Source organism: Cynocephalus volans, chromosome 3 (genome assembly GCF_027409185.1).
Source record: "Cynocephalus volans isolate mCynVol1 chromosome 3, mCynVol1.pri, whole genome shotgun sequence".
Lineage (NCBI taxonomy): Eukaryota > Metazoa > Chordata > Mammalia > Dermoptera > Cynocephalidae > Cynocephalus > Cynocephalus volans.
Genome location: NC_084462.1, coordinates 95,947,851 through 95,969,002, shown reverse-complemented (window position 1 = coordinate 95,969,002; position 21,152 = coordinate 95,947,851). Strand labels below are relative to the sequence as shown.

At 39.1% G+C, this 21,152-nt stretch overlaps 1 protein-coding gene across 1 annotated transcript in view; it reads left to right on the top strand.

The window, feature by feature from the left end:
• CHP1 (calcineurin like EF-hand protein 1) overlaps nt 1-19,120 on the top strand; it is a 44,702-nt gene extending 25,582 nt beyond the window's left edge. Inside the window, exons 5-7 of the mRNA XM_063090290.1 lie at nt 13,010-13,071; nt 16,871-16,993; nt 17,133-19,120. Coding sequence (XP_062946360.1) covers nt 13,010-13,071; nt 16,871-16,993; nt 17,133-17,186 — 239 coding nt within the window. The 3' untranslated portion in view covers nt 17,187-19,120. The remainder of the gene's footprint in view (nt 1-13,009; nt 13,072-16,870; nt 16,994-17,132) is intronic.
• Nucleotides 19,121-21,152: the final 2,032 nt, after the last annotated feature.

Here is a 21,152-nt window from a genome sequence, read left to right as displayed (position 1 = left end):
TAACTCTGTTAATTGTTTCTTTTGTTGTGCAGAAGCTCTTTAGTTTGACGGGCCGGCCTGTGGCTCACTCGGGAGAGTGTGGTGCTGATAACACCAAGGCCACGGGTTCGGATCCCACATAGGGATGGCCGGTAGCTCATTGGGTGAGCGTGGTGCTGACAAGACCAAGTCAAGGGGTAAGATCACCTTACCGGTCATCTTTTATTAAAAAAAAAAAAAAAAGAAGAAGAAGCTCTTTAGTTTGATATAATCCCATTTTTTAATTTTTCCTTTGGTTGCCCGTGCTTTTGGGGTTGTATTCATGAAGTCTGTGTCCAATCCTATTTCCTGAAGTATCTCTCCTATGTTTTCTTTAAGAAGTTTTATTGTTTCAGGGTGTATATTTAATTCTTTAATCCATTTTGAGTTGACTTTAGTGTATGGTGAAAGGTATGGGTCTAGTTTCATTCTCCTGCATATTGATATCCAGTTCTCCCAGCACCATTTGCTAAAGAGGCAGTCTCTTCCCCAGTGTATAGGCTTGGTGCCTTTGTCAAAGATCAGATGGCTGTAGGTGTGTGGGTTGATTTCTGGATTCTCTATTCTATTCCATTGATCAGTGTGCCTGTTTTTATGCCAGTACCATATTGTTTTGGTTATTATAGCTTTGTAGTATAGTTTAAAGTCAGGTAGTGTTATGCCTCCAGCTTTATTTTTTTTGCTCAGCGTTGCTTTGGTTATGCGTGGTCTTTTGTTATTCCATATAAATGTCTGGATAGTTCTTTCCATTTCTGAGAAAAATGTCATTGGAATTTTGATGGGGATTGCATTGAATTTGTATATCACTTTGGGTAGTATGGACATTTTCACTATGTTGATTCTTCCAATCCAAGAGTATGGGATATCTTTCCATCTTCTTGTATCCTCTCTAATTTCTTTTTTTTTTTTTTGTGACCGGCACTCAGCCAGTGAGTGCACTGGTCAGTCCTATATAGGATCCGAACCCGCGGCGGGAGCGTCGCCGCGCTGCCAGCGCAGCACTCTACCAAGTGCGCCACGGGCTCGGCCCGTATCCTCTCTAATTTCTCTCAGCAGTGGTTTGTAGTTCTCATTATAGAGATTTTTCACCTCCTTGGTTAACTCAATTCCTAAGTATTTTATTTTTTTGGTTGCTATTGTAAATGGGCAGGCTTTCTTGATTTCTCTTTCTGCATGTTCACTATTGGAGAATAGAAATGCTACTGATTTTTGTGTGTTGATTTTGTATCCTACTACTGTGCTGAAATCATTTATCACCTCCAAGAGTTTTTTTGTAGATGCTTTAGGCTGTTCGATATATAGGATCATGTCATCTGCAAACAGGGACAGTTTGACTTCATCTTTTCCAATCTGGATGCCCTTTATTTCCTTCTCTTCTCTGATTGCTCTGGCTAGTTCTTCCAACACTATGTTGAATAGGAGTGGTGAGAGTGGGCATCCTTGTCTAGTTCCTGTTCTTAAAGGAAAAGCTTTCAGCTTTTCCCCATTCAGGATGATATTGGCAGTGGGTTTATCATACTTTCCATCTATACCTAACTTATAGAGGGTCTTTGTCATGAATGAGTGTTGAATTCTGTCAAATGACTATAACATGTCTTGGAGAAGACCTTTTTGGGTTGAATACGTTTGGAGATCGTTGAGCTTCCTGGATCTGAAGATCTGTGATTTTTCCTATACCTGGGAAGTTTTCTGCCACTATTTTGTTGAATATGTTTTCAATGCAATCTCCTTTTTCCTCCCCTTCTGGAATACCCATGACTCAGATATTTGAGCACTTAAGGTTGTCTGATATCTCTCTCAGATTTTCTTCAATGCTTTTGATTCTTTTTTCTTTTCTTTTCTTTTCTTTTCTTTTTTTTTTGTCTGCTTGTGTTATTTCAAACAGCCCATCTTCAAGTTCAGAGGTTCTCTCTTCAACTTCCACAAGCCTGCTGGTTAAACTCTCCGTTGTGTTTTTTATTTCGCTGAATAACTTCTTCAGTTCAGCAAGTTCTGCTACATTTTTTTTCAGGACATTGATTTCCTTGTACATTTCCTCTTTCAGATCCTGTATACTTTTCCTCATTTCATCATGATGTCTAGCTGAGTTTTCTTGTATCTCATTCAGTTTCCTTAGAATTATCACTCAAAATTCCTTATCAGTTATTTCAAGGGCTTCTTGTTCTATAGGATCTAGAGCTTGAGATTTATTATCTTTGGGTGGTGTACTTTCTTGATTTTTTGTATTTCTGGTATCTTTTCTTTGATGTTTATTCATTGTGGCAGGGGGTTTCACAGTCCACAGGTTTGACACTATTGACTGACTAAGATGTTGCTGTGGTTGCTAATTTGGTATGGCTACCTCAGTGACTACTCAGTTGGCCACTACTGCCTTGCGTGTGTGGTTGCCTTGGGTCTTGGGCCTCTCCAGGGAGCCACTTCTCTGGTCAGCTTGGATTCTGCCGTGCTGCTGGGTGACGGGGCCGTACCGCAGGGTGTCGCTCCTGCGGCTGCCGCTTTCCCTGCTGCTGCTGCTCACGCTGCAGCCGCCGGCTGCGCTGCCGCAGCTTCCCCCACTCCCACAGCTGCTGCCGCTACCGCTGGTGCCGCTTCCCCTGCTGCTGCCACTGGCGCCGCTACCACCGGTGCCACTTACGTCTCTGCCGCTGGCTCCTCTGCTGCTGCCGCTGCCGCCAGTTCCTCTGCTGCCGCCGCTACCGCTGATGCCGCTTCCCGCTCTTCTGTCCACACCAGCTCCAGTTTCTGAGTCTCTATCTTGTTCCACTTAAATAAGTTCTGAATGCTGGGAAGTCCAAGATCAAGGTGCTGGCCCATTCATTTCCTGGTGAGGACTCTCTTCCCAGTTTTCAGAGGGACGCCTTCTTGCTGTATCCTCACATGGGGAGCATTACCACGACTCTCACCACAGAATCCTTTTCTTCAGAGATGAGCTCCTCCAGTGATTTCCTTCATTCCACAGAGCCCTTCGGCTTTTTCCCACTTGTCCACTGTTGACAAAGGCTTAGATCTGATAATGAAGCTGCTGAGGGGAGCAGGGAAGGCTTACAAATTGGTCCAAAAATGGAGTTTCCAAGGCTGGGAAGTCCAAAGTCCAGGGATCACGTGTGTTGAGGGTCTCTGTGGCACCTGTGTCTGTCCTTGCCCGTGCTGCACTGCTGAGGACAGGAGCTGAGGAAGGTCTGAGGCTTGCTAGGGATCCGGCACTTCCAGAGAAAGGATTCTGCTTCATATTTGGATTGTAGTGATCTATAACTCCGTGGTTTTTCTTTCTTTAGTTAGTTTCTGAGGCTGGGAAGTCCAAAGTCCAAGGAACACATCTGGTGGTGGTGACAGTGACCCAGGGGTCTCACATTGCAAGATGGTAGAAGCAGAGAAAGCAGAGAGAAATCATCCCCCTAATTTTTATAGAAACAACTTTTTATTTCACATTTATGTTTCATTTTTTATCAAATTGTATAGTCTTATAAAAAATACAAATAACAAACAGTTTTAGTATAGCTGATGCACCTGACTCTTGCTAAGCATCCAACTCAACAGGTAGCGTGAATACTCAAAAGTAGCCACTTACATTGAAATACAATTAACAAACAATTAAAATATCTTTGATACAGTAAACTATGTGTTTATTATATGTTAAATAAAAGGATGTATCATTGGGTCAAAGAACTGTCATAATTTTGGAACAGCGATGAGCACAAATGACTAATTAAGGTACCTGCAGTTGGTGTAATGTGAGATAAAAATCTCCAATTTCTATTGGTGTAAGAATCACAAGTACTGCTATTATTGCTATGGTTTGTTACCAGTATTCATAAATGGAAAGAAATACCAAATTTTAGGAGAGGTTGTGAGAAAAAGACTATTTTTCCTTTCCGTATTCACAGACTCTTTGGTCTGTGTTCCGTGGGTTAAGAAACAGTGTTCTACAAGATCCCTTCTGTTCTTGAACAGGGAATTATGTACTACTTTTTCTGAGGCAGCTCTACCCATATGTGAACAACTCTATTTTAAAAAATTCTTTCTTCTTTTGAACTGAAATGTCCCCATGATCCTCATTGCATAATTTTTCTACACAGCAAGCTTTCGTATATTTGAAGATAAATCTCTAACCCAGTCTTTTTTTTTCTGGCTTTATGTTAGCGCTTCGAAAATCTTCTCTGTGGGGGGAAGAAGGGAGTTTAATGGATATAGAGTTTCATATTTGCAAGATGAATATGTTCTGCAGATCAATTTCACAACAATATGAATGTACTTAATATTACTGAACTATAAGTTTAAAAATGGTTAAGATGGTAAATTTTATGTTATGTGTTTTTTGCCACAATGAAAAACAATCTTCCTTATGATAATGATTTATGGTTTTCAGTACCCTCAAAATTCTAGTTGCTTTTTTTATAAATGTATTCTAGTATGTCTCTGGGATCCAAAATAAAATATGATTCCCAAGATGTGTTCTTTTTAGCATAGAGTGGAATTACAACTGTTCTCATTCTAAATGGTATATTTGTATTTATGTGGCCTGATAATACATTACTTTAGGGTAGAGTTAGGGGTTAGGGGTGCTACAGGGCAGGCAGTCACAGTGTATGGTGGCTTCATTTAGGTTTATCCCTACTATCTTGTTTATATGTGTTGGTGGACCCAGGTACAGCCTCTAGTATATCCCTATAACATTTATTTTGTTAGATTTAGTCCAAATTTTTTTGGCCTGTCATGATCCTTCATGGTTCCAATTCTGTAGTCGTTTGTATTCACTGTATCTCTGAGTTTCCAGTCAACCAGAAACCTGATATATATGCGTTACAATGAAAAAAAGAACAACAAAAAGCTGAAAGAGCCCTGCATTATACCACTAGGAACCTCCTTCTGGTGTGACACAAATTCATACCTTTTGTATATTCTAACCTGTTGCCTTATTGCATACAACACAATACCAATGAGGACCTTATTAAATGTCTTCCTAAAATCTATTTTACACCAACAAATGCTTTGGAAGAAATATGCAAAGAGAAGCACATGAATAGATTTCTCTTGATTGTTCCACCTGGTGTAATGTTGGTTTGTTTTGTTTTTACTTTTTATTTTGAAATAACTGAAGATTCACAGGAAGTTGCAAAAAACTGCAGGAAAGTCCCATATACCCTTTACCCAGGCTCCGCTAGTGACAACATCTTACGTAACCATCAAAACCAGGAAATTGACATTGGTACAATACAAAGAGCTTATTCAGATTTGACCAGGGGTGTGTGTGAGTGCAGGTATGTGCTCATGTGTGTATGTAGTTCTATGCTGGTTTATCACCTGTACAGTTTAATGTAACCTCCACCATATTTAAGATACAAAACCACAATGGTCACTTGTACTACTTCTTTAGGGCCACATCTCCACCCTTCCCCCTTCCACCCCCAGTTCTTAATTCACTAATCTATTCCAAATCTATACTTTTTTTATTGCAAGAATATTATATAAATAGAATCATCAGGTATGTAACCTTGCAAAATTGGCTTTTTAAAATTTTTTTTACTCAGTATAATTCTTGTGTTTATCAATAATTCATTCCATTTTATTGAATTTAGTTATTTCATGGTATGGATGTACTACAGTTTGTTTAACCATTCATACATTGAAGGACATATTGATTGTTTCCAGTTTTTGACTATTACAAATAGAACTGCTGTGAACATTCATGTACAATCACTCTGCAGTCCTGAGTATTTAATCCAGAGAAATGAAAACTTACGTTAACACAAAAATCTGTGTACGAAAGTTTATAACAGCTTTATATACTACTTAGCCATAAAAAGGAATGAGGGGCTGGCTGGTTAACTCTCTTAGTAGAGCATGGTGCTGACAACAGCAAGGTCAAGGGTTCAGATCCCCAAACTGGACAGCCTTCAGAAAAAAGGAACTATTGAATTATTGATACATGCAACTATTGATACACACTATGATGAATCTCCAGAGAATTATGCTGAGTGAAAAAAGCCAACTCCAAAAGGTTAAATACTGTATGATTCCATGTATGTAACATTCTTGAAATGACAAAATTTGGAAATGGAGAACAGATAAGTGGTAGACAGGGGTTAAAGAGTTGGTGGGGTTGAAGAAGGAAGTGGGTAGAGCTATAAACAGGCAACATGAGGTATCCTTGTGGTGATGGAAATGTTCTGTGTCTTGACTATAGCAATGCCAATATCCTGTTTGTGCAGTGGAACTATAGTTTTTCAAGGTGTTACCATTGGAGGAAATGGGTAAAGACTACACTAGATCTCTGTATTATTTCTTTACAACTGCATGTAAATCTCCAATTATCTCAAAATAAAAAGCTTAATTTAAAAAGAAACTGCTGAAATTTATGCCATATACATTATATCTTAGTAAAGCTGTTACAAAAAAAAAAAAAGGGAAGAAAGAAGGAAGCTGCCAAGCTGTTCTCCACAGTGGTTATATCATTTTACATTCCCACCAGCAATGTATAATGATCTAGTTTTCCACATCCCTGCCAGCATTTGGTGTTGTCACTATTTTTTTATTTTAACCATTCTGATAGCTACATAGTGATAGCTCGTTGTAGTTTTATTTTGCATTTCCCTAATGACTATGATGTTGAACGTCTTTTCATGTGTTTATTTGCCATCTGTATATCTTCTTTGGGGAAATGTCTGATCATGTCTTTTGCCCATGCTCTAATTGGATTGTTTTATTTTTTATTACTGGGTTTTGAGAGTTCCTTATATATTCTAGATATATGTCCTTTGTTGGATATGTGATTTGCAAATATTTTCTCCCTGCTTGTAGCTTGTTCATTTTCTTAGCAGGGTCTTTCACAGAGCAAATGTTTTAAATTTAAGATCCATTTTTCCTTTCATGTCTATAAAATGGGGATAATAATATTTACTTACATGAGTGTTAGGAATATCAAGATAGAGGTAAATGTAGTTATTACTATTTTACAGGTACTTAGAATCGTAAAACCATATTCTAGTGAAGGAAGATCGGCAAGCCATCCATCCTGATTCTTGCATAACTCACTCTTGCTGGGAATCAATCTCTCTGAAAGCTGCCTCTTAAAGTGTTTTACCATAGGACTTCCATGTATAAAAAGTAAGACTTAGGATGTAAAAACAAACAAACAAAAAAAAGATTTTATACTGTCTTTATTTCCCAGAGTGTGTTCCATAGAACACTAATCCCTGGGATTTTCTATAAGAAAAAAAAAAAGCACCATGCAATGCTTTGAGTTTGGTAAACAGTCATTGCTCTAATATTCTTTTGGAAAACTAAAGTATATGCTGGAACATTGAAAACTTAAAAATTCTGCAGTAAGTAAACCTGGTCAACTTCAATTAACTACTTTTTAAACCATGGGACCCTTTATTTTTATGACACTATTGGGAGGACACTGAGAAAAGCTGTTATGTAGATAAGCAAACTAACAGGTGATTTGAGGATACAGAGTGACAGAGTAATTCCTCTCAACATCCCAACTTTTTTAAAGTTAGAAAAAACTTAGAAATTTAAAAAGTATTAGGTAAACTGAATTGACTCCATTGTGGTTTTTAATCTACATTATAGACTTTGCAATCAGTTCTTTAGCTTTGTTTTCCCGTGGCTTGATCCAGACTTTTTCAGCAGTACATCTATACAGTCTTTTCTTTGTAGTAGTTCATTTACTTTCTAAACTGCTGTGATCTTAGTGCATAAATTCACACTGACCCTAAAGAAAATATTCCAAATAGCACTAGTAACTTTGGTAATTACTTGGTATATCAGTCTGGATGCCTTCAGCTGACTCAGCTGAATTAAACAATAAGGAAATATATTATCTCACTTTACAGGTTAGGTGAGGCAAGCATGAGGGTTGATTGTTGTCGTGTACCTAGGTTTTTTCTGTTGCTCTGCTCTTCCATATTCGGGGTCTGCTTCATCCTAAGGTATCATGGCCACATGACAACTTTCAGTGTCAGTAGTGCTATGCACTTTCTTGTTCACATCTGGCAGTGAGGGGAGAGAGATTGAGGTTGAGACTGAGACTGAAATTGAGAAACACTTCTCCCAAGCTTGAAATGTAAGTCCTTCCCCTCACTTTGTTTTGTTTTGGGCAGCTGGTCTCAACCTTGGTATTATAACTCCCCTCACTTTGATAACTCAGTTTAGGTCAGGAGAGTGTCAAGTGTTGAGGGGTTTAGATTAATCAGATTCCCCTCCTGAAGCTGTGAATAGGATTCTGTCAGGAAGGAAGAAGGTTGAAATGCTACAAAAATGGCACACTTGAAGATAAGGTAGAATAACAACAGATGAGATAGAATAACCACAAAGTGCTGTGCAAGTTATGCATGGTTTTTTCCATTGTTTTAGTCTTTGCTCCTGGACTAGCTTTTACAGGAAGCTCAAAATTAATTAGAATTCTATTGCCATCTATATGTAGGGAGCACATTCATTTAAATAGAACAGTGAAACCAAAGCTATTCTAGGGCTGAAGAAAAGGTTAGAGGAGCAGGGGAAGTCCTGGATATTTATCTGTTGCTTTTCTTTGTATTTCCCACAGGGCTGTAGAAGCAGCGGGATGGCGCCTCTTGTTATAGACTGAGATCAATTGGACATTATTTACCTGGCAACACATTTGCCACTGAGGCACATTTACCTTCCCATTGGGGATGTTACTTAAAAATGTGGGTTTACAGAGGAGTGGAATCAAATTTGCTTATGATCCATGCTTTACGTAGAATACTGTCTTCAGGAACTCTGAGAGCACACCTTATTTCTTTTCTATGGCACAATGAGAGAATTTCACATTCAGTCAGCAAGATCAAACTGTATGTATGTTGGCACAGGCCCAAGCACACATAGTGCTACTGCTTTTCTGTTTGTCTCCTGGAACTGGTACCTCATTGCTATCCTCTTTGCATTGGTTAGGTTATAATAATGCCTTGTGTGAAAGGTACAACCCATCTCAGAATGCTCCAGGGCATAGTAAGTGAGAGGTCTACAAGCTTCCCTTTCTGAATTCTCTTAAATGGTTTAAGTTTTTTATAACACATAATGATGTGGAAAGTAAGGAGTCTGCATCAAAATATTTTATTTAGGTGGTAAGGAATATTGATGAAGTAGAGCTCAAGAGATTAACCAGGAAGAAACAGTGAGTAGCATTATTCATAATAGCCAAAAGATGGAAAGTCCATCATTGGACGAAGATATACAAAATATGGTGTATATATATGTACAATGGAATATTGTTCCACATTAAAAAAGGAAATTCTGACATATGCTACAGCATGGATGAACCTTGAAGACGTTAGGCTGAGTCAAATAAGGTGGGCACAAAAGGACAAATATTGTATGATTCCTCTTATGTGAGATTCTCAGAGTAATCAAATTCATAGAGACAGAAAGTAGAATGATGGTTGCCAGCAACTAGAGGGTGGTGGTGGTAGTGGTAGTGGTGATGGAGAGTTATTGCTTAATTCCATAGGGGAAGATGAAGAAGTTCTGGAGATGGATGATGGTGATGGTTGCACAACATTGTGAAAGTACTTAATGCAACAGTACTGTATACTTAAAAAGGGCAAAAATGATCAAGTTTATGTATATTTTACCACAATAAATAAAGAAGCGGCAGCAGTGACTGAAAGGTAAAGGTTTAAGATCATTCCTTTGGTTTTTTATTAATCAAATGTTTGAGTACCTACTAAATGCCAGGCATTATTTTAGGCCCAGGATATGGTGATGAATAAATTAAGTAAAGTTCTGACAGACTATATAGAAGACAAATGAGTAAACATGATTTATGATGCTGGCAAGTTCTGTGAAGAAAATGAATGAGGTGAGATGAGAAAGTGATGGGGGGATATCACTTTAGAAAGAGCAGTCAGTGAAAACCTCTCTGAGGAATTGCAATTTGAGCTAAGAATGAGCCAACCATGCACAGAACAGGAGACAAGAGGTCTAGGCAGAGGGATCAACTAGTACAAAGGCCCTTGGATAGAAATAAGTACTTGGAATGTTCAGAGAATAAAGAAGCCCAGTGTGGCTGAAGCATTGTCAAGAAAGGAATGGTATGAGAGGAGGGCAGAGGTCATGGTAGGTAGTTGATATTAATTGAACTCTCTTTTTTTTTTTTGGTGTGGCTAGCCAGTACAGTGATCAAACCTTGGACCTTGGTGTTACCAACACCATGCTCTAACCAATTGAGCTAACTGGCCAGTTCCAATTGAGTTCTTATTGTGCGCCAGGCGTTGTTCAAAGTGGCTTTTGAGTACTAACTCATTCAGTCCTCACAACCCTATGAGCTTGATTCTGTTATTCTCATTTTGCAGATAAAGCAACTTACAGATAAGGCACAGAGAGGTTAAATAACTTGTTCATGTTCACATAGCTAATAAGCGTCAGAGCCAGGATTCAGCAGAGCCAGAGTTTGCCTCCAGAGTCTGTGACCCTAACTACTATGCTGCATTGCTCGGATATCAATGTCAGGAGCTCAAGGGAAGGGTCAGACCTGAAGATGCTCGTTTGGAAATCATCAGCATTAGATGGCATTTAAAGCTGTGGAACTGAAAATGTGAAAAGCAGCTCGGGAGATGAGTCCAAGTCATAGAAATTTACAAAACAAAATGAAACTCAGTGTAAACTTTGGACTTTAGTTAATAATAAATGTTCCAATATTCATTCATTAATCGTAGCACATGTACCATACTAATGCAATATGTTAATAATGGGGGAAACTTATGGAGGGGGAGGAGGGTATATGGGAACTCTACTGTCTGCTCAATTTTTCTTTAAAAAGAAATAACTACTGTGGTGCTGGGCATCATCTGTCAGCTCTTCTAGTTACGCAGGCAGTGCGTCTTCACTTGAGCCAACCATGTGGGACTCTGTAAAGCTAGGTCTCACAGACCCCTCTAGCCCATTGTACAGACTGGGTCACAAACCCTCCACACCCAGGTCTACAAGCTAGGTAATAGGAAAAGGTCCTGGGAGCCGTGGGTAAAAAATTAATAGGCTTTATTCAGAGCTAGGAGCAGCTGCCCTAGTGGCTTCCCCCAGCGGCCCGAAAGAAGCGCTGTGTACCAGAGCCCTTAGTCCTTTTTACTTAAGTCCATAACCCAAAACACCTGGGTGCACATGCACAATTACATTAGACAATAAACAAGGAACACCTGGATGCACGTGCATATTTATGTCAGATGCTCAGCAAGATTCTGAAAACCTGGGGGGCCCTGACCATTTTCTTATATTTTCCCAATAGGCTCATTCTCAGCATGACTGCTTTAAAAAAAAAAAAAAAAAATAGAAAAAAAAAATCTACTATTATATTGCAAACAGATTTCCATCTTGAAATTATTCTAAAGATTGCTTAGTAGGTAATATTTTATGGTATTTTAGAAAGATGATAGTATATGTAGAAGTGTGTGTGTGTGTGTGTGTGTGTGTGTGTGTGTGTGTGTAGGTAATATTTTATGGTATTTTAGAAAGATGATAGTATATGTAGAAGTGTGTGTGTGTGTGTGTGTGTGTGTGTGTGTGTGTGTGTGTGTGTGTGTGTGTGTGTGGTTTGGGGAATATACTAAACACGTATTCCTTTAGGAACACTTGTGATCCTTGTCTCCTTTCCCTTGGAATCCAGCTCTCCTAAATTGGCAAAGATAATTAGCTAACCAAATTAAAAAGAACAGAGAATATCAGAGAAAGTCACTCCCAGCTACTTCCCTCTCGAGGATTCTGATATATAATTTATAAAGAATAAATTAGATTTTCCTAAGACTTTTATTTCAGCTTTTAGTGGACTCGCTCTTATTTGGGGGGGAGGGATATTTAACTTAGATATGCACCCATGTTTTCATGCTTTTGTCCCTAACAAGAGCTCTGCCTGGAATGCCCACCCCTGGTCAGATTTCTGTTTGTTTTTCAAAGTCTTGGTCAATGTTACTTCTTCGTGTTTTCTCCAGCCCCCCAGAAACTTATAGTCATCATACACTTCATTCACTAGAATTTTGGATGTATCATAGCACTCAGATTTATTAAAGTGAATAGTGTGTGCTCTCCTCTACCAGATGGTGAGTTCCTAAGGGCAGGATCTAAGTCTGTGGACCTGAGTAACTCTAAGCAGTGGATTTGGGTCTTTTGTTACTTCCAGCAAGCACCCTGCTGAAAACCAGGAGGCATACTTGAAGTGATTCAGAACCTCAAAACCACACAAAATTCAGCTATGTGAAAAGATAGTCACTTCCTCGGTGTAACAATTTCTCATGGTGCCTATAAAATCATCCAGTATTATAACACTATTCACTTGGTGGTCTTTCATTAACATGGCAAAAATCTGAATGATTTTAACTCTTCTGAATTTTCTTTCTTGTATGGACACAAGCAAAGTTCCTATATATCCTAGTTTCTAGAAGTCTTATCTATTGTTAAATAGAGAGAAACACGATAAGGCCAGGAGACCATCAGAGTCTTGGAATTTTTTTTATTTGAAACTCAAGTTCTTCACCTGCAGGATTCCCAAATGGTAGAGAATTACTTGAAATTTGGTGTGAATTTGCCAGAGAGGCTATATTTCCAGAGCAATCCTTTGTGTAGTCAGCTGTTGTGCTGCCCATGTGGCTCCTATTGGTGGTTTCCCCTGTGTGGTTCTCAGTAGAATTGATGGTTTGTGTGAGATGACCTAACTTACAGACCACTTAAGGGTTTTTTTGTTACGAGGTTTTTTTAAAAACATTTTAGGGTAAGAAAAAGGACATTTGGCTCTCTCTTTTTATGAAGTTTTCTGATTTGTTGGAAAAAAGACCATATTTTATCAAATTTAAGATGCCATCAGTTCTCCATTACTTAAATGTTACAATGTCTATAAAATCCCTACAAGTAATGGCAGTTGCTCTTGAAAAATCTATTAATTGGCTGACAATTTTCTCTTTAGTGTTCTTTACATATTTAGTTCCTTGAGAAGGGGCAAGCAGTACAGAATTTTTACTAACTTCTTGTTTTTCCCTACCAGTTGCTTTTCGACTATATGACTTGGATAAGGATGACAAGATCTCACGTGATGAGCTGCTACAGGTATGTGGGAGAGCTCACAGATAACTTGTGTTTGAGCCCTGCCTGCTTACTTTTGTGGGCAGGAATTGTTCTTTCCTTCTGTAAGCATGTATTTAACACCTGCTGGGTTCAGAGACCTGTCCTACATATAAAGTAGAGCAGATGAACTGGGAAAACTTGAAATGGCTCATTGAGTTCTCACAGACATATGTCTCCACTTTTTAAAAGCTAACTGTCCATTTTATGTTAAGAAAAAAAAAGAACTAAATGTCTTTTATTTGGTGGCTGGCAGAGTAAAATATGCGACATGGTTTAGATCAAATAGTTCAGCGATTGCTAAATCAGCTTGTTGACAACCAACTAATTATGATGATATTAATGCTGCTGTTTAGTTTGTCCTTGGTCAAGAAACTGCTGCTGTGCCAGGGTACCCTGAGCTACCTGCCGCCTGTCCTTTGTTGCTCATGTGGGCAATTCCCTGTTCCCCTACTATCAGTGACTGACATTTCATCCTATTTTTTTTTTCTTTTCTTTTCTTTTTTTTTTTTTTTTTTTGGCTTTTTTGTGACCGGTAAGGGGATCGCAACCCTTAGCGTGGTGTCACCCGCACCACGCTCAGCCAGTGAGCGCACTGGCCATTCCTATATAGGATCCGAACCCGCGGCGGGAGCGTCGCTGCGCTCCCAGCGCCGCACTCTCTTGAGTGCGCCACGGGCTCGGCCCACATTTCATCCTATTAGCATTGCCCTTCTCTTCTCTTCCCCCCACCTCCTTCCCCTTCTATAAGTTTGTGGGGGAGAAAATGATCCCTTTTTAAAAAAATACCTTTATGAGTCTGGAGAACCTTAGGAGGCGTTAGCATTCAGGAATTTCCATGGGGAGATTTTTCTGTTTCAAGACACACCTAGGATGGTCCAATGGTAGTGAGTTATCAGAACTTATTAACACTCGTGTCACAAAAGTTAGTATACAACTCCCCATTGCTAAATTTGACTGGCTTTTTTTAAAGTGGGGGAAAAAAGATAGACCTAAAAAGTAAAGTGGTTTCCACTCACTCTTAGGTAAATCTGAATTCATTCAGTGTCTTAAGAAGTCTTCCAAGTTGAAGATTACTGGGGCCAGATTAAGGACCAACCCAAAGTATTCCTACATTACTATGTCTGAGCAAAAACCAAAACAGTCTGCAGGTCAGTGTTTGTGTCCACCTTGCTTTTGAGTTGAGAATGTCTTTCTTCATTAAGAAGAGTTTATTGAAAGTTGTTACATATGGGCTTCTGAGTTCTGAAGAGAAAAGATGGAGTCAATCACTCTATGTTGCATGTTTTCATCCTCTGGCCTGGATCTGGCTGCCAGAAAGATTTTGTTTGGAGTGGAGGGCTGATTTACTTTCTATTATTAGGATAAAGAAAGCCTGGGGCAGGGAGTGGGGAGGAGACTCTATGTCCATAGCACCAGTCAGTGCCACTAGAGTGTTCCTGGGGCCAGGAATGATTTGGGACAAATGTGTTCATGGAATATTGAAGTGTCAGACAACTAGTTTTATCCTAGCAAGAGGAGGATATGAACATTTTACCAAAGTGAGAGAAGAGAACAAAGTTTATTTTTCTAGATGCTGCAATTTCTAACACATTTGGTAACTTGCAGTTCTTATGCAGTGGATGTTAAAAAGTTTGTGACGACTTTATCTTAAGGAAAGGCTGAGTGGTCATGTTTTCTTAATATGATTCTTGTAAAAAGTACTGGTTGAACATTTGGGGTCATGGATATGTTCATTATCTTGATTGTGGTGATGGTGTCATGGGTATGCACATATGTCAAAACTTACCAGATTGTACATTTTAAATATGTACAGTTCAATATATGTAACTTATACTTGAATAAAGATAGTTGCTCTACTTCTCAATTCCTTGCATGAAGCTAGTAAAATTTTGACATGTAAACCTTATAAAGACAGTACAAGAAAAGAGAACTACAGCCCAATCTTTTATTGACATAGATATGAAAATCCTAAACAAAATGTTAACACACTGACTCCAGCAATATGTGAAAGGGGTACTATACTATAGCCACAGTGGGTTTATACTAAGAATTCAGAGTTCATTTAACATTAGAAAATCCATCAGTACATTCACCATTTTAACAGGATAAGGAAGAAAAATTGAGTTGTTTTTTCCATAGAGAAAAGCATTTGATAAAATTCATCATCCATTCATGATTAAAGAAAAAAAGAAAAATTTAAAAAGCCTTATAAAAACAAAAATAGAAGGAAGCTTTCTTAAGTTGATAAAGAGTATATACAATAACCCTTACCAAACATTAAGTAATAATAATAAAGGTCCCATTTGCTAATAAACATCCAACTGAAACGATAAGTGGCAACATGTATAGGTGGTAGGAGCACAGACTGGCCTGAGAACGGAGGCTTGGGCAGACAGCTCATGCCACTGGTTGGTGGGACCTGGGTCAGGCCACTTCTGGGCCCTTGTGTCCTCATTAATGGGCTGGGCTGAACCAGGTGATCTTTAAGACCCCACCACTCCTATCCTAACCCCCCTATACACACAACACAAATACACATGCACAATACAGTGCTATAATTATAAAAATAAAACATCTCAGAGAATAATTGAACCAAGATTTGAAAAAGCTGCTATTTGAGGATGGATTCATTTGGCTGGCCACACAGTGAAAATGGCAAATGTCTTGGCTATTTATCATCTTTGATAGCTTTGCCTCTTTTTATTAATCTTTCAATTTATGTGCATTTGTACCTAAAATGTACAACTTCCAATTTTCAAGATTGGTTTGTGTGTGGGGGAAACCATTGTTGATACAAATCAATATTTAAGCATTTTTTCTTTTCAGAAAACCTTCTAATTTACCTTTAAAACTATTTCATGAGATTGGAGAAGGATGTAAAGAAGTGGGGAAAGGAAGGGCTAGAGGCCTTTCCTTCCTATGGAAAAGCTCAGCTCCTTACCTTTTGAGACAGAAGTGGGTTGGCTGCAGTGATTTGAGGCATCAGAAAAGCACCCTGTCCCTCATTTCATATTGTCTGAGAGTCAGCCTTTTTATATTGTCTAAGAGTCACGTCATTAAAGTTGCTTATTTTATTTAAGGTAGCAATTTTCGAAGTATGTTCACACACTAAAGATGTTAGTAAAATTGTGGGGTGATTCTTGGTTAAGTTTGAGACAAACTAGGTGAAACAGTGTTAAATTCTCTTCACTCAATCCTCACAGCCCTTTAAATGTGCTTGTTGTTTTCCTATGGGGATTTACCATTTTACCCTTCAAGGATCTTTATGTTTCTTGGTCATACTTTAGGAATTGCTGGCTTAATGTATCACCTCAAAGATGACTGCATTTGGGTGGGATTCCAGAAAGCCCCACCAAACTGACTTAAATCAATAAGGAACTAATTTGCCTGATGCAACGAGAAGTCTGGGGATAGATTGTTGAGGCTAGTACAATACCTGAATGATGTCGAGCAATGAGGCTTCTTCCATTTTCTTGTTCTGGCATCCATGACTCACCTCATGGCCCCAGGATGGCTTCTGTACCACCATGCATTATATTTGCATTCTGGGTAGGAACAATGGGGAAGAGGCTTTGCCTTCCTATCCAGTGACCTTGCCAGAGAGTTCTGTGCACATCGTTGTCTACATGGCCCAGATGAGAAGATAAGGCTTTCAGCTTTCTAGCTATTATATTTGAGGGCTTCAAAGGAAAAGGAGGTGGGGAGACTTTATCTTTAATATTAGTAAAAGAGTCCCTCTGACTCCCAAATCCCCTGTAATTCCTGGCTCTTGGTTCTGCAGGTGCTACGCATGATGGTTGGAGTGAATATCTCAGACGAGCAGCTGGGCAGCATCGCAGACAGGACCATCCAGGAGGCTGATCAGGATGGGGACAGTGCCATATCTTTCACAGAGTTTGTTAAGGTCAGTTAGTCACCTTGCAGTTTGAAAAAGTTAAATTGTACCGCACAGTAGGGAGGGGGAAAACCATTATTCAGATAAGAGCTTGGGACTGTTGTGACCTTCATAACTATAATTCGTTTTGTGCCCTCCCCACTCCCAGGTTTTAGAGAAGGTGGACGTAGAACAGAAAATGAGCATCCGATTTCTTCATTAAAGGATGGAGACCAAACTGTTCCTTGCTTTCTAGTATTTAAGAACTGGAACTTGAGAGTCCTCCTGTCCACTACCCCCACCTCCACCCCATTTTTTCCCTTCTCCCCAAGTACTACTGCTGTTGCATGACAACCCCAAATATGTTCTGTCAAAACAAACCTACCTTTGGTGTATAAACAGGGCATTACAGAATGGTACACCCAGTCTATTTCTGTTAAGTATCCGTTCACCAGTTTTCCATTTATAAATATCATCTTCCTCCATTCTGTTGCTGAATGTCACACATCCATCCAGTCTAAGAAAGTGAGAGAGAGAATCATGTCAAGAACCAGCCAGCAAAGCTCTTTCACTGGATGTCAGCTGCAGCCATGCCGCCTTGCCTCCAGCGAGGCTTCAGCACACTTCTTCATCCCTTTATATGTCCTTTGCTTCCTACTTCCCTGTCACCCAACATAGCATTCATTTCATCTTTCAGTCTCCTAGCTTCTTACTGAGCCTCAAAATCCCCTCTGTTCTACTTGGCACCCCAAGCTGTGCCGGTTAAATATATTTCTGACTTGGCAGGATAGTTCGATGGTCTGGTAGCTTTTATCTACCTTCACTCTTAAATGGGTCTTTGGGATGTTGCCTCTCCGGGAGCTTTTCAGTAACCAACACTTCTCTCAGAAGAATGTGACCATCTCTTGGTCCCCTGCACTCTGCTCTGTCATCAAAGGGCTGCTAGATGGAGATGTCTTTCTTGAAAGGTGGGCCTGGTGAGAGGTATAGAGCCAGGTCTTCTATGTGGCTTGCCCAGGTTGCTCTACCTCCGGCCTCTGATTCTCAACTTATGTGCCTACATGGCTCCTCTTGTTAGTGCAGTGTTGACCATTCAGAAAATAGCCATAAGCCTGCAGGTTTTCTTAGTTTTGAGACACCGTCACCTCCAGAATGGCTGCTCTGACAGTATGCTTGGGGACTTTCTCATGGCTTTCTGAACAAGAAGGCTGGGCACCCTATAAAGCCTCCTGCATTCACACCTCTGCAGCATGGTTTATGCCTTGGTGTCTTGTGCACTGGAATGTTTTTCACTTCACAGTTCCAAGTAGAAAGATTGGTGTTACGGAAGTGCCTAACTTATCCCAGTCCAAAAGACTTAAAGACTGTCCTCACTGTCTTGAAGTTTTGCACAGAATTCTTTATGAATTTTACATTTGGCAAATGTTAATTCTGGAAGCCATAGTCAGTTCCTAATACAGGTCCAAAGCATTGAATGTATTGTATCATTAGCTGCCTGGTTACATTAGCTTCCTAGCTCCTCATGTAAACCACTGCTAATCCCTTAGAAACAAGGGGTCCAGCACTGGTGGCACAACCTAAGGTGGCATTACAGGTCTTCGAGTGAGCCAGAGCAACTTCTCTGCCAAAGTCAGTTTAGTTTAGATTTCATTGAATCAGGCTGTTACCATCCTAATGTATGTCTGTATGAGTCTATTTATTCATATATCTGTCCTTGGCTGACTTTCTCTGACTCTTTGCTTGCTTGCTTGTTTCCTTGCTTTGGAAGTCTATCCCAAGATGTATACACTATTCTTTAGGAGGGGATTGCTAAAAAAAAAAAAATACTACTGCAAAGGGATAGGGAAGGGTGGAGAACTGGATAGTGGCCAGGCTGGATGGCTCAAGTATAAATGAATGAGGAATTTTTATGAAGTATCAGTCTGACTTTGTGATCAAGTTATGTAATATAAGAATTATATAAAAGGGAAGAATTGTCTGATACTGATCTGTTAGAGAGGTACTTCAGAGGCTCCTTGATTTGCATATTTAAAGTTCCTAAAATTAAGGCTTTTTCCCTCTTTTGGCTGTGTAGCAAACTGTTTCAATCCACAGTTGTGCCTTATTGTTCCATTAAAATTGTATTCTTTGACCCATCAATAAATACTTGTGGTTAAAACAAAATAATTTGGTTGATTTTGTCCATGTGTTTTACAAGAATTTTATATAACTCAGTTCCCTTCTTCAAGTCTGAAATCACAAACTGTGTCTCCCTTACTCAGGTTTATGTCTGTACTATCCAATGTAGGTCTGCTCTGCCACTGCCTGTACACATGAAGTGGGAGCATTCATCTAGGGGCCAGCACTGTCTGCCTCTCTGTACAGTTTTGTAGCCCTCAGCTACTTCCCATTCATTCCAGGCAAGATTCAAGTTATGTTTTTGACTCACTGAGTCCTTAAATGAAGAAAAGGCCTAAAAATGGTGTATCTGTCTATTGCTTATTATTAAGTTGCCCACCCCTCATTCACATGCAGCCTCAGTGACATATTGTACTCAATGTTTACATGGCTTTTAACATTTTCAAGCTTGCGATTGCTTAGTCTGTCACTTGTCTCTTCTTCCTTTAAGATTTAGTGGTATGCCACAGGACACAAAGCAGTAATAGCTGGAATTGGTCATCTGGAGTTCTAACATGATACCCTTTTGTCCTTTTCCCAACCTTCTGCCACAAAAGTCCATTCAAAGTGACTTGTACATTGTTTCAGCTTTGCTTCACTTCGTGTCTAATTTTAGGATTTGGAGAAAGTGCAAGATAAAATGACCATGTAGTCAGTTTTGGAGGAATCTTGATGTTACTATGACCGCAGGTATACCAGTCTTTGACTAAATAAAACTTAATTGATACTATATCAAACTTATAAAAACATTACAACATTGTATACAATTTGAGGAAAACCCCTTAACACTAATTTTATTTGCCTTGCTCCCTTCTGGTTTATCAATGCATTATGTACTTGAACATAAATGGAATATAATACAAGATTATAAGTGGCTCATTTGGGAGAGTGCGGTGCTGATAACACCAAGGCCACGGGTTCGGATCCTGTATAGGGATGGCCGGTTAGCTCACTTTGGAGAGCACGGTGCTAACACCACCAAGTCAAGGGTTAAGATTCCCTTACCGGTCATCTTTTTTTAAAAAAAGAAAATAATAATAATAATACAAGATTATATCAGCTTTTAAAATTAATGTGATGTTTCCCCATGTTATCTGTTCCTTCTTAATATTTTACCAACCTGATGTAATACTTTCCAATTTTATCTGTTATAGAATATTGATATTGTTATATGAGTGTTGCATATAACTTTTTTCTTTGAAAAAATTTTATAGGAGTATGATTATTAAATCAGAGTTTGAACATATACTTATAGATTTTGATAGGTTTCAAAAGAAATGAATGCCACAAGCAATTGAATTACTCTCTTTTACCTTTAGTGTTCTTTTTAGAATATTCTTTATGGTCACCTGTTTTTCCAAACCGATTTTAGAGTCATGTTGTCAAGTGTAGTATTTATTTTTGGTGGCTGGCTGGTATGGGGATTTAAACCCATGACCTTGGTGTTACAAAGTCATGCTCTGCCCTACTAAGCTAACTGGCCAGCCCCAAGTGTTGTATTTAAAACACCATTAGAATAAATTCTGTCCATTAGGATTTGGAGCAAGTATTTACTGCAGAAATGCCTCACAGAGAGCTACCTTTTACAAGCTAGTTTTCTTATGCTACAAACCAGGTATTTATCCTACTCCCCAAACACTAACAGCAGAATTGCTCAGAAGGAAGTCATCATTACTGGACAGAAATTCCTGAAATTCACATTACTTTGGCTAAGCTTTGAGTTAACTAGTAATTCAAACTCAAGATGGCATGTATTTTCCAATACACACCTGTTTAACATCTAGTTTATTAGAAACACCAATTTAGAAATTTTCTTTTTTTTCCTTCACACCAAGCAGTTTAAGGAGTTTTACCTGGTAAGTTTGTGAGCGACTGCAGGGTGTTTCTTCACAGCTCTGGGAGGGAACGGACAACAATGAAGTCTCATCTTTTTTAAGATGGAGTAAGTAACTGGCCTGGCATCTTTACTTGAGGTAAAGCTGATCAAGGACTTGGTCTCAAGATGCCTATACCCTTTGGTTTTCTAGGCACT